We start from the raw sequence: 14,034 nt of genomic DNA, 5'->3' as shown, positions 1-14,034 counted from the left end.
CAGTGAAGCGAGGCATCGCGCCCACCCCCATCCCTCCCGCCCTCCCGCCCCCGCACCCCCCTCCGCCCCCCTATCCCGCAGAGCACGCTGGGATTTGGCGCCCCCCTTCTCTGTTCAGCCTATATAAGGCTGCCAGTCGGCGCTCTCGGTACACGCGCTTCAACTTCGGTTGGTGTGTGTCGAAGAAACCTGACTGCGACCTGGGAAGAACAGCGGAGAGGGTCCACCTAGCCTTGCGAAAGGTCCGCTGAGCGGGCTCGCAACCGGAGCTACTCCGGGCTGCGGAGCACCCAGCGGATCCCACGCCTGGCACAGGTGTGGGACCCCATCCTTCCTGTCTTCGCAGAGGAGTCCTCGCGTGGTGAGTATGCGGTGAGAACGTTTTTTGTTTTTTGGGTTTTTTAAAGATCATATTCAATTCTCGTTTTTATCGAGAGCTGCGGGAGATGTAGTAGAACCCCTGAATGTCTCCACGCAAACCTTGTCACGCCTTCACTGGCAGTACCCCAAAAAGGAGTGGAGAAACGAAGCCTTCAGGGCTTTGATTTCCACGTCCTAAGTCCAGATACGGGCTGTAGACAGACATGAGCTGCAGACGGACATGAGCTGCAGACGGACATGAGCTACGGACCAATTTGTATTTTGTTCTTCAAATGCGCTACAAAGTGATACGCGCTACAAACTAATTAGCGCTTCATGCGCTGCAGATTGATAAGCGCTTCAATCGCGCTATTGACTGATAAGCGCTTTAATTGCGCTACAAACTGATGGGCACTTGAGTGCACTACAGACCAGTAGAAACTGCCGCGATATATGAGCTGCAGACTGATTTGCGCTTTAGAAGCGCTACAAAATCTGACTTGTAGGTTAGCGCTACAAAAATGATACGATTGCACTACAACAGCGCTTCATTGCGCTTCAAGGCACAGGAACTGCAGGGGTACAAGAGCTGCGGAACAGTTTATACCTTCAAATGCGCTATAAAGTAATAACAGCTGCAGGGATATCCAAGCTGCACTGTTTGGCGCTACAAAGAAACCAGCTGTAGAGGGATATGCGCTGCAGAGTAAAATTCCTCTTGTCTTCTTAGAAGGGGAACCCCACCTTTTGTCTCTTAAACACCTTTTGGAATGGCTCCCACTATGTTTTTCTGCAGGACGGTTCTCTGCATGCTGTTGGTGGTAGACAAAATGGAGCCCTGGGCAAAAATTAGTGTTTAACATTCTGCCCACACAGTTCCTGCTATAGCAGTGGAGTGGAGGGGCCCTGACTTGAGCGTAAAAGGGAATATTTTAGCGATGGCAGGCTTCCTTGCCTAGCTGCGCTACATGGAAGTGGTGGTATAGTTGGAGAGGGCGCAAATCGGCGTCCAGCAACAGTTTGTGGAAACTGTTGGTTTGCTTAGTTTGGGGGGGGGGTGGATCTGGAGGGGATTGCTCTTGTTGCGTGAAATGATTCTGGCTGTTGCGGGCTGGTGGGAGGGGTTTGGGAAGGGGAGATCTTGGGAGAGGCGTGCAGCCAGTCTCAGACCTGCCCCGCCCATTCTAGCGCGCCTTCTCTGCAGTACTCACTCAGAGCGGGCTTAGCGCCTCCCAGCGCCTACTTAGAGCGCGCCTTCTCTGCGGCGCGCCTACCCAGAGCGCGCCTTCTCTGCTGCGCGCCTACCTAGAGCGCGCCTACCTCGAGTGCGCCTTCTATACCCTGCCTCCTTAGACCCCGCCTCTCTAAGCCTCCCTCCTCCCAGGCGGCTGGCTAGGCCCCGCCTCCCCCTGAGCCCGCCTCCTCTGAGGTAATGCTCCTAGACCCCACCTCCATAGCCCCTCCTCCCAGGCGGCTGGCCAGGCCCCGCCTCCCCCTGAGCCCGCCTCCTCTGAGGTAATGCTCCTAGACCCCACCTCCATAGCCCCTCCTCCCAGGCGGCTGGCTAGGCCCCGCCTCCCCCTGAGCCCGCCTCCTCTGAGGTAATGCTCCTAGACCCCACCTCCATAGCCCCTCCTCCCAGGCGGCTCACCAGACCCCGCCTTTCCCTGAGCCCGCCTCCTAGGCAGCTAGTCAAGCCCCGCCTCCCTGAGGCCACCTCCTCTGAGGTGATGCTTCTACACCCCACCTCCATAGCCCCTCCCAGGCGGCTCACAAGACACCGCCTCTCCCTGAGCCTGCCTCCTCTGAATTGGCCTTGGGCCCCCCCCCCCCCGCCTCTCCCAGAGCCGCATGCGCCTGCGCAGTGTGAGCTCCCCAACCCATCAGAACCAGCTCTGCGCCTGCGCGCCTTCACTAGCTGAGCCTGGCTGCACAGCCCCACCGCCCTCCTGCGGTTTCTCTGCTGTATTGGTTTTGCATTTTAACCACAAATGTCTAATAAATATAAGAATAATAAGGAACAATTAACAATAATAATAACTTATCTAGAATCCATAAGCACTTTTTATAAGTGCTTTGCATATGTTAAGTAACAATCCCACAATTTAAATTCCTGATAGTGGGTTATATATGAGTCCTATGCTGACATGGCTGGCGCCTCTAAAGGCAGTCTAACTAAACGCTTTTACTATAATGAAAAATAACATATTTAAATCATTTAACACAGCATTGTTTTTTATTTTTGCGACACTACTGGACCTTTGTGGTTATAACTACTGGAATCAGATGCCTTGGTGGATACAGGAGTTTATCGGAGTTTAAGTAGCTTACTGGTGCTGTTGGCTTGGCCTCTGAGCGAGGATGAGGTGTTTATCTGTGTGACTCTGAAGCCCTGGTATTTATTAATTGTGCCTGGCATGTGGTAGGCACTTATTAAATATGTATAAAATGACCAGGCTAAATTGTTTTATTCGGTGTTTTCCTTGGTGTCTGCAGATTTTTTCTGGTGATTTGCTGCTGTTGGCTCTTTCCTGCTTATCTCTCTGACATTTAACAGGATCAAAGGGTGAATTTTTAAACTCCAATAATGTAAGCTGTAATTAATACAAAAAAACTAAATTAATTTAAAATACTTGAAATAATTAGCACAAAAGCTAATTACTTAAATTTGGGGCAAGTGATTATTTAATGGTACATAATTGTCATATTTAAAATTTGTGTAATGTAACAAAGTGGCTACATTACAAAATGTAGATTGAGGGTTTTAACTGGCATTATTAAACATCTTTATAAAACAAATTTATATTTTACTGCCAGTCTGATGTACCACATGTTTCTAACTAAATAAAAGAATTTTAAAACCTGGTTCCATATATTATAAACCATGAGCCAGGACTTTGTTATGGGGGAATTTGTAGTTTTGGCTCCCCCAAATCTATCACATTTCACCCCATCCCCAACAAATACACAAACATGTGCTTATCATAATTACAGCTTTCTGTAAGTCCCCAGGCCCCTTTGATCCACCTTGGCACCCTGCCCCTACTCCTGTTGGAAATTATGTATCTGCATTGTAAAGAGGTTCAAAACAATGGTAAAAACAAATGCATATTAATTAACGTATTTCACAAAGAGTACACATAGTACTCAAAGAGAAATGTGGACATTTGAAAATGTAAAACAATGAAGAGTTGCTTAATGAAGTGTTATTTCCTAATGGGATGTCTAATGCAGAGTGGTTTTTGGCTACTGTTGCTCTTTGGTGTGTTTGGGGAATAGAGACTTTTAGAGTTCATCCTGAAGAGTCAAATATTAATATCTATGTATTTAATTCCTAAATGACTAACACTGAACTTTTTCATATGTAAAAATGGCGTCTATTTCAGGTGACTTGGCTTTATGCTGTGTGTCCTTTCAGGCTTTAGGAATGGGGCCTCTTGACCCCTGCCTCCCCAATTCAGCCCCTATTAAAAAGGGCATTTAAGGAGCAACAGTTTTGTAATTCAAATCCAGTGGCAGTGGTCCTGTTCCCTTCTTAACCTGTGCTCCAGTTGCTGTTAAACGTTTAAAAACTTGACTTAACACTGATAGTTAACCTGCCTCCCCACTACTCTAGCACTTGCAATGGGTCAAGTACTCTTCTATGGGCATTTCTCTCTTTTAGGACTTAAAGTCCCACTCCAAAATTGCAATTCCTGAGGGTGGGGGCCTGAGGCCTGATATTAGTAAAAGTCAAGGGTCTCTAACTGGTGACCTTGCAAGCCACATAAGGCCCTGAATTTGTTTGACCAGCACTGGATTAAAAATGTTTTTCAAGAATCTAATGATTTGGGGAGGGAGGTCTGCATTCTTAAATTACATAGCTGCAACCCCTCCCTATTGTTTAAACTTCAATCTCTAATCAGTTTTATATTAACTTTCTGTCTTCCAAAAGCTTTTTAATTTTAAGCCTATATTGATCTTCTCTATCCCTAAACAATTCAGTGATTGTTTGCTAATTTCATAATATATTGTTACTTCTGACCCATCATTGTGTTTTGCAGATTTAAAACCATCAGACCTGGGCCTCAGTAAAGCCCACTCCAGTGACTGTGATTGACATGTAGGTTAACTTTCTTGACCTGGATCAGGGTGCACTGGCTCTTTTCAGAAATCTTCTGAGTTTTGAAAGTGTTAATATCGAGAGGACAGAAATGACACCTGAGTCACCTGACCTGTGCTTATTTGTTTTCTTAATGGGACAATAAAATTCTTTATGCATTAAACTTCATAAATAAATATTGCGACCTTATATTCTGAGCGTCACCAATACAATTGTCTTTAAGGAATTAGAAATGAAACTAAATATCAAACTATGATGTGTTAATTGCATCTTTTAATTTTTCTAAACTTGAATATTTTATATTAAATGTCAATTATTCATTGTTTTTATAGCCTAAGTTATTAAAGTAATTAAATAGAAAGTTAAAACTTAAAAGAGCACAGTAAATCTGTCCCTTAAGGACTCTGCTTTCTGAGTCCCACTACTTCAAGAGGTCACACCAACATCACAGGGTGTGGGGAAAGTTGGGTGTTGGGTATTGGGCGTGGGGGTTGGGTCAAGGGAGGGAACTAAGGGATTAGAAGGGCTCTTAAGAAGGAGGGAGGGGGGAGGGAGGAGGGAGGGGGGAGGGGGGAGGGAAGAGGAAGGAGGGAGGGGGGAAGGAGGAGGGAGGGGTCAGGCATAGCTGGAGTTTGCAGGTATATTTGACTACTGCCACCTTTTAAATTTTTTTTCTTGTACCTTCCTATAGGTTGAAATAGTAACTATTAATTACCTAATTTCTCTGAATACACGTTTATCTTTGTGGTTTTATATTTTCTATAATTTGGCATCCATTTTTACCTTTATAAGGTAGAGGAACAGGACTGCTGAATTAAAATTTGGTGAATAGGCAGTCTGCCTGTTTTATACATTTATATTTCTAAACTTTTGAGCACCTATCCTAATAAGCATTTGATGCTCATTAAAAAAATCACTGAAAATTTAAAATAATTAGGTTATTCTAAATACATTTAACACTATATTCAGAAAGGATATAGGCACTGAGTGGTGATTTGCTGTATGTGATTTATTGTCACCATACACATAATAAGACATTTAATTTCTTATCTCCTGTACCCCACCCCCAAACCACTTACTCCTAGGAAGGAGTTCAGCCCTATTCCACTCTTAAGTTACAAACTTTCAGGTGGGGGCTGCACTGACAACCCTTGTTTAAAAAGCCCAAGGATGGCCTGACCTGTGGTGGCGCAGTGGATAAAGCATTGACCTGGAAGTGCTGAGGTCACCAGTTCGAAACCCTGGGCTTGCCTGGTCAAGGCACATATGGGAGTTGATGCTTCCAGCTCCTCCCCCCCCTCTCTCTCTCTGTCTCTCCTTTCTCTCTGTCTCTCCCTTTCCTCTCTAAAAAAAAAAATGAATAAATTAAAAATAAAAAAAAAAGCCCAAGGATTGCACACAGGTGACCTGCAAGTCAAATGAGTCTCTGGATTTGTTTAACCAACAGAGTATTAAAAAAAAAAATCTTTAGATTGTTCTAGTTGCAGTACTTCCCTGTTTTAATCCCAACCTCTTTATACAGAAAGTTACCTTTCTGTTTTCTTATTAGTAACTTTATTAATATCAGCTAACAGTTATTGGAAACTCACTATGACTTTACCTGCATTATTTAATTAAATCCTTATTATAAGTTTGAGGTGTACTATTGGGCTTCTTCCAATGTCCCATTTTACATATAGCCCAACTCCTTCTAGGACAGTGGTTCTCAACCTTTCTAATGCTGTGACCCCGCAATACAGTTCCTCATGTTGCAGTGACCCCAAACCAAAAAATAATTTTGGTGGCTACTCCATAACTGTAATTTTGCTACAGTTATGATTCGGAATGTAAATACCTGATATGCATTGTGTATTTTCCGATGGCTTTAGGCAACCCCGCCGGGGTCGCGACCCACAGGTTGAGAACGGCTGTTCTAGGAGGTAGCAGCTAATATTTGTTGATTACCTGCATAATAAGGAAGAAAACTGATATGCACAGGTATAACCATGTTGCTGCCATCTCTGTCCCATAGGGCAGTGATTTTCAACCTTTTTTGAACTGCAGCACATTTTTTACATTTACAAAATCCTGGGACACACCACCTACCAAAATGACACAAAATGACACTCTAACACAGTACATATTATACATATAGTTAATAATATAGTTTCTAAATGTATTTATATTCACACCTTACCATGTCTCATGGCACACTAGTTGAAAAACACTGCCATAGGGAATTTTCTTTGGGAAATGAAATTATGGTCAACAAACTTAATGTAGACAATCCTGTGGGTTTTGTGGCAGCTTTTTTTTTTTTTTTTTTCCCCTGTTGGCTGGAATATTATTGCCTGTTATTCAGGTAACTTCTCTAATAACACTTACAATTTTGGCTTTGTGTAATTTATCTGGTAGCCATCTTTACCTTGAAAGTTTCTTACTCTGCTTGCTGGATTCAAAACTATTTGTTTGGAGTGTCTGGACATTCTTTTATAGTCAGTCACGTTAAGCAGCATGCTGTTAATACAGTTATGTATTGGTGAATTACAATGAACAGGTGACTTTTAAGGAGGAAAATGTCATCTGGACATCAAAAAGGTGCTTTTCTTTATTGTCTCTTTGTAGGGGTTTTGTTTATTGACTATTATAAGTAAGTAAAGAGATACTTTAAATACTCATGTATTTAAAGTACTTTAGTAAATACTTTAAATACTCATGTATTTAAAGTACTTTAGTAGATACTTTAAATACTCATGTATTTAAAGTATTTTATACTTTAAATGCTAAAATCTTCTCTGTATTATGCTGTGTATGTTGAAATATGTTTTTATCCTCATTTACAGAAACAAAAAACTTTTGAAAACAAAAAGAAGAAAGGGTGGAAGAGGAGGCCAGGAATCAGGCCTCCATCCCCACAGGAGTGAAGCTACATTTGGGAGGTCTCCTCCCACCCCACCTCTCACCCTGGGGCCCGACTGCCCACCACCTCCTCCTCCTCCCCCCCCTAACGACCCCTCCTCCTCCGCACACAGCTGCCAGGGGGACCAGTACATCCCCAACCTGGCTGACGGGCGGCGGGGCGATCTCTCTGAAGAGATCAACAACCTCAGAGAGAAGGTCATGAGGCAGTCCGAGGAGAACAACAACCTGCAGAACCAGGTGCAGAAGCTCACAGAGGAGAACTCGAACCTTCGTGAGCAAGTGGAGCCCGCCCCCCAGGAAGAGGAGGACGACCTGGAGCTGCGTGGTGCTGCAGCGGCTGCTGCTCCACCCCCTCCCCCAGAGGAAGAGTGCCCAGAAGACCTGCCCGAGAAGTTTGACGGCAACCCTGACATGCTGGTTCCTTTCATGTCCCAGTGCCAACTCTTCATGGAAAAGAGCACCAGAGATTTCTCAGTTGATCGCGTCCGCGTCTGCTTCGTCACCAGCATGATGACCGGTCGTGCTGCCCGCTGGGCCTCTGCCAAGCTGGAGAGAGCCCATTACCTGATGCACAACTACCCAGCCTTCATGACCGAGATGAAGCACATCTTTGAAGACCCCCAGAGGCGAGAGGCCGCCAAACGCAAGATCAGACGTCTGCGCCAGGGGCCGGGGTCAGTCGTCGACTATTCCAATGCTTTCCAGATGATTGCCCAGGACCTGGATTGGAACGAGCCCGCGCTGATTGACCAGTACCACGAGGGCCTCAGCGAGCACATCCAGGCCGAGCTCTCGCAGCTTGAAGTGGCCAAGTCGCTGTCCGCGCTGATTGGCCAGTGCATCCACATCGAGAGAAGGCTGGCCCGGGCGGCCGCAGCCAGCAAGCCGCGCTCCCCACCCCGCGCGCTGGCACTGCCTCCGCCTGCCAGTCACCACCAGATGGACCCCACCGAGCCGGTGGGAGGTGCGCGCATGCGCCTGACCCAGGAAGAGAAGGAGAGACGCCGGAAGCTGAACCTCTGCCTCTACTGTGGCAACGGAGGGCACTACGCAGACAACTGTCCTGCCAAGGCCTCCAAGGCTTCGCCGGCGGGAAACTCCCCGGCCCCGCTGTAGAGGGACCTTCAGCGACCGGGCCAGAAATAATAAGGTCCCCACCAGATGATGCTTCATCTCACTTGCAAGTGATGCTCCAGATTCATCTTCCAGGCAGACACAGCCTGTTCGTCCGAGCCATGATCGATTCCGGCGCTTCTGGTAACTTCATTGATCACGAGTACGTTGCCCACAATTTAATTCCTCTGAGGGTCAAGGACTGGCCAATACTTGTGGAAGCGATTGATGGACGTCCCATCGCATCGGGCCCAGTTATCCACGAAACACACGACCTGGTAGTCGACTTGGGAGATCACCGTGAAGTGCTGTCCTTCGATGTGACTCAGTCTCCCTTCTTCCCCGTCGTCCTGGGGGTACGCTGGCTGAGCACACACGATCCTAACATCACTTGGAGCACCCGATCGATCATGTTCGATTCTGAATACTGCCGATACCACTGCCGGATGTATTCTCCAATCCCGCCCACTCTGCCACCACCAACGCAGCCGTCCTTTTACTACCCAGTCGACGGATACAGAGTTTACCAGCCAGTGAGGTATTACTATGTCCAGAATGTGTACACCCCAGTGGATGAGAACGTCTACCCAGATCACCGCGTGGTGGACCCCAGCATAGAAATGATCCCTGGAGCACACAGTATCCCCAGCGGGCATGTGTACTCTCTGTCCGAACCTGAGATGGCAGCTCTGCGTGACTTCGTGGCCAGAAATGTGAAGGATGGGCTGATGACTCCAACCATCGCACCTAATGGAGCCCAAGTACTCCAAGTGAAGAGAGGGTGGAAACTGCAAGTTTCTTATGATTGCCGAGCTCCTCACAGTTTCACCATCCAGAATCAGTATCCTCGGCTCTCTATTCCAAATTTGGATGACCCGGCTCACCTGGCAACTTACTCTGAATATGTACCTCAAGTACCTGGATACCCAACGTACCCCACAGGTGGCACGTATCCGACCTACCCAGTCGGATTTGCCTGGTACCCAGTGGGCCGAGATGGACATGGACGCTCGCTCTATGTCCCTGTGATGATCAGCTGGAATCCTCACTGGTACCGCCAGCCTCCGGTACCCCAGTATCCGCCACCCCAGCCGCCACCACCTCCGCCACCGCCGCCGCCGCCGCCATCCTACAGCGCCCTGTGAATACGGTCGTGGCCCTCAGAATCTCTGCCCTCAGAATGTGTTCCTGTTCAGCTTTCTCAATCAGTGACTGTGTGCTAAATCGTGACTGTGTGCTAAATCGTGACTGTATGCTACTGTATTTTCAGGCCAACCTGAGGTGCATGCAGTCTTCTCTGAAATGGCTACAGAAGGTCAGGGTCACCCTGGGCTGGCACACATCCTAAAACCACCAAAAGAGCTCACTATTTCCTGGGAGCAACAGAATATTGACCAAATTAATCTCTCAATTTTCCACCTTAACTGCCAATCTAACTAAAATTCTTAATAAGTTTTACTTCCCAGCAAATCTTGGAAACCTGAATTAATATTTACAGAGAAGCTGATACAAACACAAAAATTGCTGTTTTCTTCATGGAGGGGGAGACATGGAGGAGGAGGAGGAGGACATGACTTTTCATGGAGTTTCGGTACTCTCTTTACATCAGGGGAGGACCGATGCCTTAGTAAGGAAGCCACAACTATTGGTGCAGTGTGAAACGGCTTCCGTGATCTTTCTGCTGCACCCTTAGAAACTTCACCATCTTCAAACTTCTTTCATGGTTCCGTTAATTCTCAAGGAGCAGCAACTTGACCGGTTCTCCCAGGAGCAGGCAAAATCCCTGCCACAGAAACACCTCAGGCCTGAGAAGGAAGCACCCTTTCTTGCACGTTGAGTGTGCCTTCACGTGCTGGTGCAGATCACGTGTATGTACCCAAGAACTCTGGCTTGGTAACAACACCTTACTTACCATCATCATGCCAGCAATGGCTTCCAAAAAATGTTAAACTGGTAATCAGAAACTGTTGATGGCTCCAGGTGTGTTAGATGTTTATGACATGTTGCCACCTGTCAGTCATGTCTGAAGGCTAATGAGTAGCAAATCAATTACTGGATCTCTTGGGAGCTTCTGTGCACGTCTCTGCCTCTACATCTGGGCATTTCATCATCAGTCCCCTCCCTGAACTATAGCATCAGGATGCTTGGAGGGGGGAAGTCAGTTTAGCACCCACACCCACACTCGTATGCCTGGGAGGGATGTCTTTGAAGAAGAGAAATTGGGGCATTGGATTGTGTCTTGAGGACATGGACTTCTTGAGTGAGTTTCAAATCTGGCTTCCAGTGAATGAAAAGCCTCAGAAAGCAACTCGAATGACTCAAAGCAACAGACAACACAAGCGTTGTCCTCAGTCCAGTGACATCATCTGGTGTCTCCTGGCTGCTTTGTGCTAACCTGGGACTGCCTGACTTCTTTTAGCCTGGTCCCTTGCTACTACCTTGAACTTGTTGATCTAACTTCTCTTTCTGTTTAATTCTTTACTACTGCCATTAACCCCACTACAGGATACGTGTCATCCTTACTGCCTGGTTGCTGAGATTCAGTTTTGCTGTCACGCACAGAGAGGAAAAGAAGCAGGCTTCAAGGAGCATGTGTTTGAGAACAGTTTAAGCGGTAGAAAACGTGGTGCATGTTCCAAATTGCCTGTCAGGAAGAGGAGTCTCATGGTGAAGTTTCATTTTTCATTGACATCATCTTTCCTATCTTCATTATCACCTATCCTTACTCTTGCATGTTTAAATACTTAAATGTTTTTAACTGTAGATTAGTGGTGTCCTTTAACAGTTTTAAAGTGGTGACTGCTCAAATTTTATTTCCATTGAATTACGAAGTACTATTCAATTCTTATTGTGTTTAGAGTTAAGCTAATTAAAATTGACAAGTAATGTAGTGTAAAATATTTCCTTACTGTGAACACTTACAAACACTGTGAATGAGAGGCTCCTCGGAACTGGAGTTTTGTATAATAGTTCATCCTGTTCATCTTCAATCTTCTATTTTAACATCATATATAATTTCAATTTTAGCAATTAGGCCTTTAAAAGTCACACAGAATATATGCAAATTCAAAAAGGCTATCTGATTGGCTATTGAATCCAAAACTTTCTTTTTCTTTTTTCAATGGAATCAGAAAAGTTGTCAGTCACTCATGTGTTTTCGAGTATGTCGTTATTTTTTAAATGGTGCATTTGTGCTTCTGGACTGTTTTGAAGTGTCACTTCATTCATTTTACCTCAACCACACAATCCATCCTGCATATATTTGAATTGAAGTTGTGTTGTGTCAAATTTACAGTTGTGAATTGCTCTTCAAGCTGTAGGGGTCCTAGATATGGGTCATTGCAGCCACAGCATGTGCACACGGACATTTGCCATCACTGCAAGCAAAAGCCTGGAGACGCTGGCCAGCAACAGCAACGGTCAGGGGAGCACGGTGGTATGGGTTAACAACTCATGGATGAAGTCCCTGACACACGTGGTTGTTCAGAAAAGCTTGTGAAAAACTTTTGGCAGTGTGTACTATGCCCTATTGCTATATATGCTTTCTATAAATGTAGGTGTTAAGGATAAGTAATCTCATTTATTCTATAGCATAAGAATTGTTAAGTTTCCTTTCAATTGTTGTGTTTTATTGCTGTTGATCAAATTTGTGTGTATTGGAGATTTTTAATACCTTTGGCATTGTCCGACCAGAATGCCTTTAATCTTAAAGAGCCAAGCAATTAAATCTCTAAAGAAGTTAGAGAGGGAGCAAAATAAAAACATAAAAAGAGATAAGTCAATATCAGAATGTTTAAATGAAGCCAGTAGTCAACCCTTTGGAACAAAATGACAGATTTGACTGACTTTTGGCCCAAATTTGCAGTTAAAGAATCAAGGAAGAAGATATGAGCTCCCATTTTTAAGCAAACTTGGAGAGAACTAGCTAAGGTCATCAGGCTAGGATATTGAAGTTTACATATATTTCTAAAGGGTCGATTTAGTTTGAGCAATGAGGTATTTGTGTTAGATGCTGGAAGATGAAGAGTTAGTTTGATTAAGTCATGTGAGGTAGAACGGTGAACTAGCAGGTGCACGAAATAAGAGGGGCACATCTAATAGAGTGCAGTCTGGATTTCTGTTTAAGTTTGCAGGTACCTCGTAAGACTCCTGAATCGACCCAGTTGTCATCCACCACAGACATCTAACATCAGATTGAAGTGCAAGATTGGCAACAGAGAACACTGCTGGGAAAGACCTGGGCAGAAATGAAGGACTACCTGTAGAGCCGAAAAGCTGGGTGGGAACCACACCACATTCTCACCTAAAGAAAGAAGGCACAGCTGTGGGAATGAAAGTTCTTTGTTGCTTCAGATTGTAAAGTGCTGTTGAATTGGTCTGTGGGAAGTTGTATTGTTTTTACTTCTTTATATAATCAGTTTAAGTAAGAGGGGATATATCTAATCATAAGTAAGTTTAGGGTGGGAGGGATTAAGTAATCTTAAGTGGGTGGGGTTAGTTAAACAGCATGATTATTATTAGATATCTCTATAAGTAGACATGTGTACTTGTGATCCTTTATTCCGTGATAGCTACCCTTAATAATTTCAAATAAACTCGGAGGGAACTGCAGGGAGATTAACCTATTTAGGGTCACTTGAACATAGATAAAACCCTAGTGGGATAAAGTCCAAAGGTTATTGGACAGATCATCTAATAAAGGCTCTTTGCCCTGGGCATTAACTCCAGGGATGGAGATTATGAGCAAAGCCTTTAGAGAGTTACGGGGATAGATACCCCTTTGAGAAATTCTTGCTGAAATACTGAGCTGAAACGACATTGACAATGATGAACTGTGAATACTTGTAGAAGTTACATGAAAATGATGAATAAGAAAAGTTGCTCCCATCAGTAGCCCTCCTCTTTACCCCTACCTCTTCTCCTGGCCCCGATACTTCCTTCCTGCCCCTGTCCCGCATCCCTGCCCTTCCCTGTTTTATTGCTGTATTCTCTTTACTCTGTATTTCTCTTAAATTACTAATGTTGCATTGATTATAATAAATTCAATTAATAAAGATTTAGTGGTTAAGTGCAAATTGTGTCCTGATCATTTCAGCGTCCACCAGCATCAAGGCAACAGGGTGGGGAGTGGGGTGGGGAGTGAAGAGGGGAGAGAGTGGACAGGGTGGGAAATTAGGGGGTGGGGAATGGACATGGTAGGGGAATGGAGGGGTGGGGTGGGGAATGGACAGGGGTGGGAAGTGGAGAGCTGGGGAGTGGAGGGGGGTGGGGGGACTGAGGGGGTGAGGAAATGGACATGGTGGGAGAATGGAGGGGTGGGGTGGGAAATGGAGAGCTGGGGAGTGGAGGGGGGTGGGGAGGACTGGGGGTGGGGAAATGGACATGGTAGGAGAATGGAGGGGTGGGGTGGGAAATGGACAGGGGTGGGAAGTGGAGAGCTGGGGAGTGGGGGGACTGAGGGGGTGGGGAAATGGACATGGTGGGAGAATGGAGGGGTGGGGTGGGGAGTGGACTGGGAGGGAAGGTAGGGGGTGGGGAATGGACTGGGTCCGGAGTGG

The 14,034-nt window shown here is 45.6% G+C and overlaps 1 protein-coding gene across 1 annotated transcript; it reads left to right on the top strand.

Moving 5' to 3' along the window:
• Positions 1-143: 143 nt before the first annotated feature.
• PEG10 (paternally expressed 10) lies at positions 144-13,551 on the top strand. The gene is given in 3 exon segments (XM_066353781.1): positions 144-372; positions 7,285-8,450; positions 8,453-13,551. Coding segments are annotated over 3 exon segments (2,340 nt in total). The 5' UTR covers positions 144-367; the 3' UTR covers positions 9,622-13,551.
• Positions 13,552-14,034: the final 483 nt, after the last annotated feature.

The sequence above is a fragment of the Saccopteryx leptura genome, chromosome 12 (assembly GCF_036850995.1).
Source record: "Saccopteryx leptura isolate mSacLep1 chromosome 12, mSacLep1_pri_phased_curated, whole genome shotgun sequence".
NCBI classification, from domain to species: Eukaryota; Metazoa; Chordata; class Mammalia; order Chiroptera; family Emballonuridae; genus Saccopteryx; species Saccopteryx leptura.
This window is presented reverse-complemented; position numbering and strand designations above follow the sequence as displayed.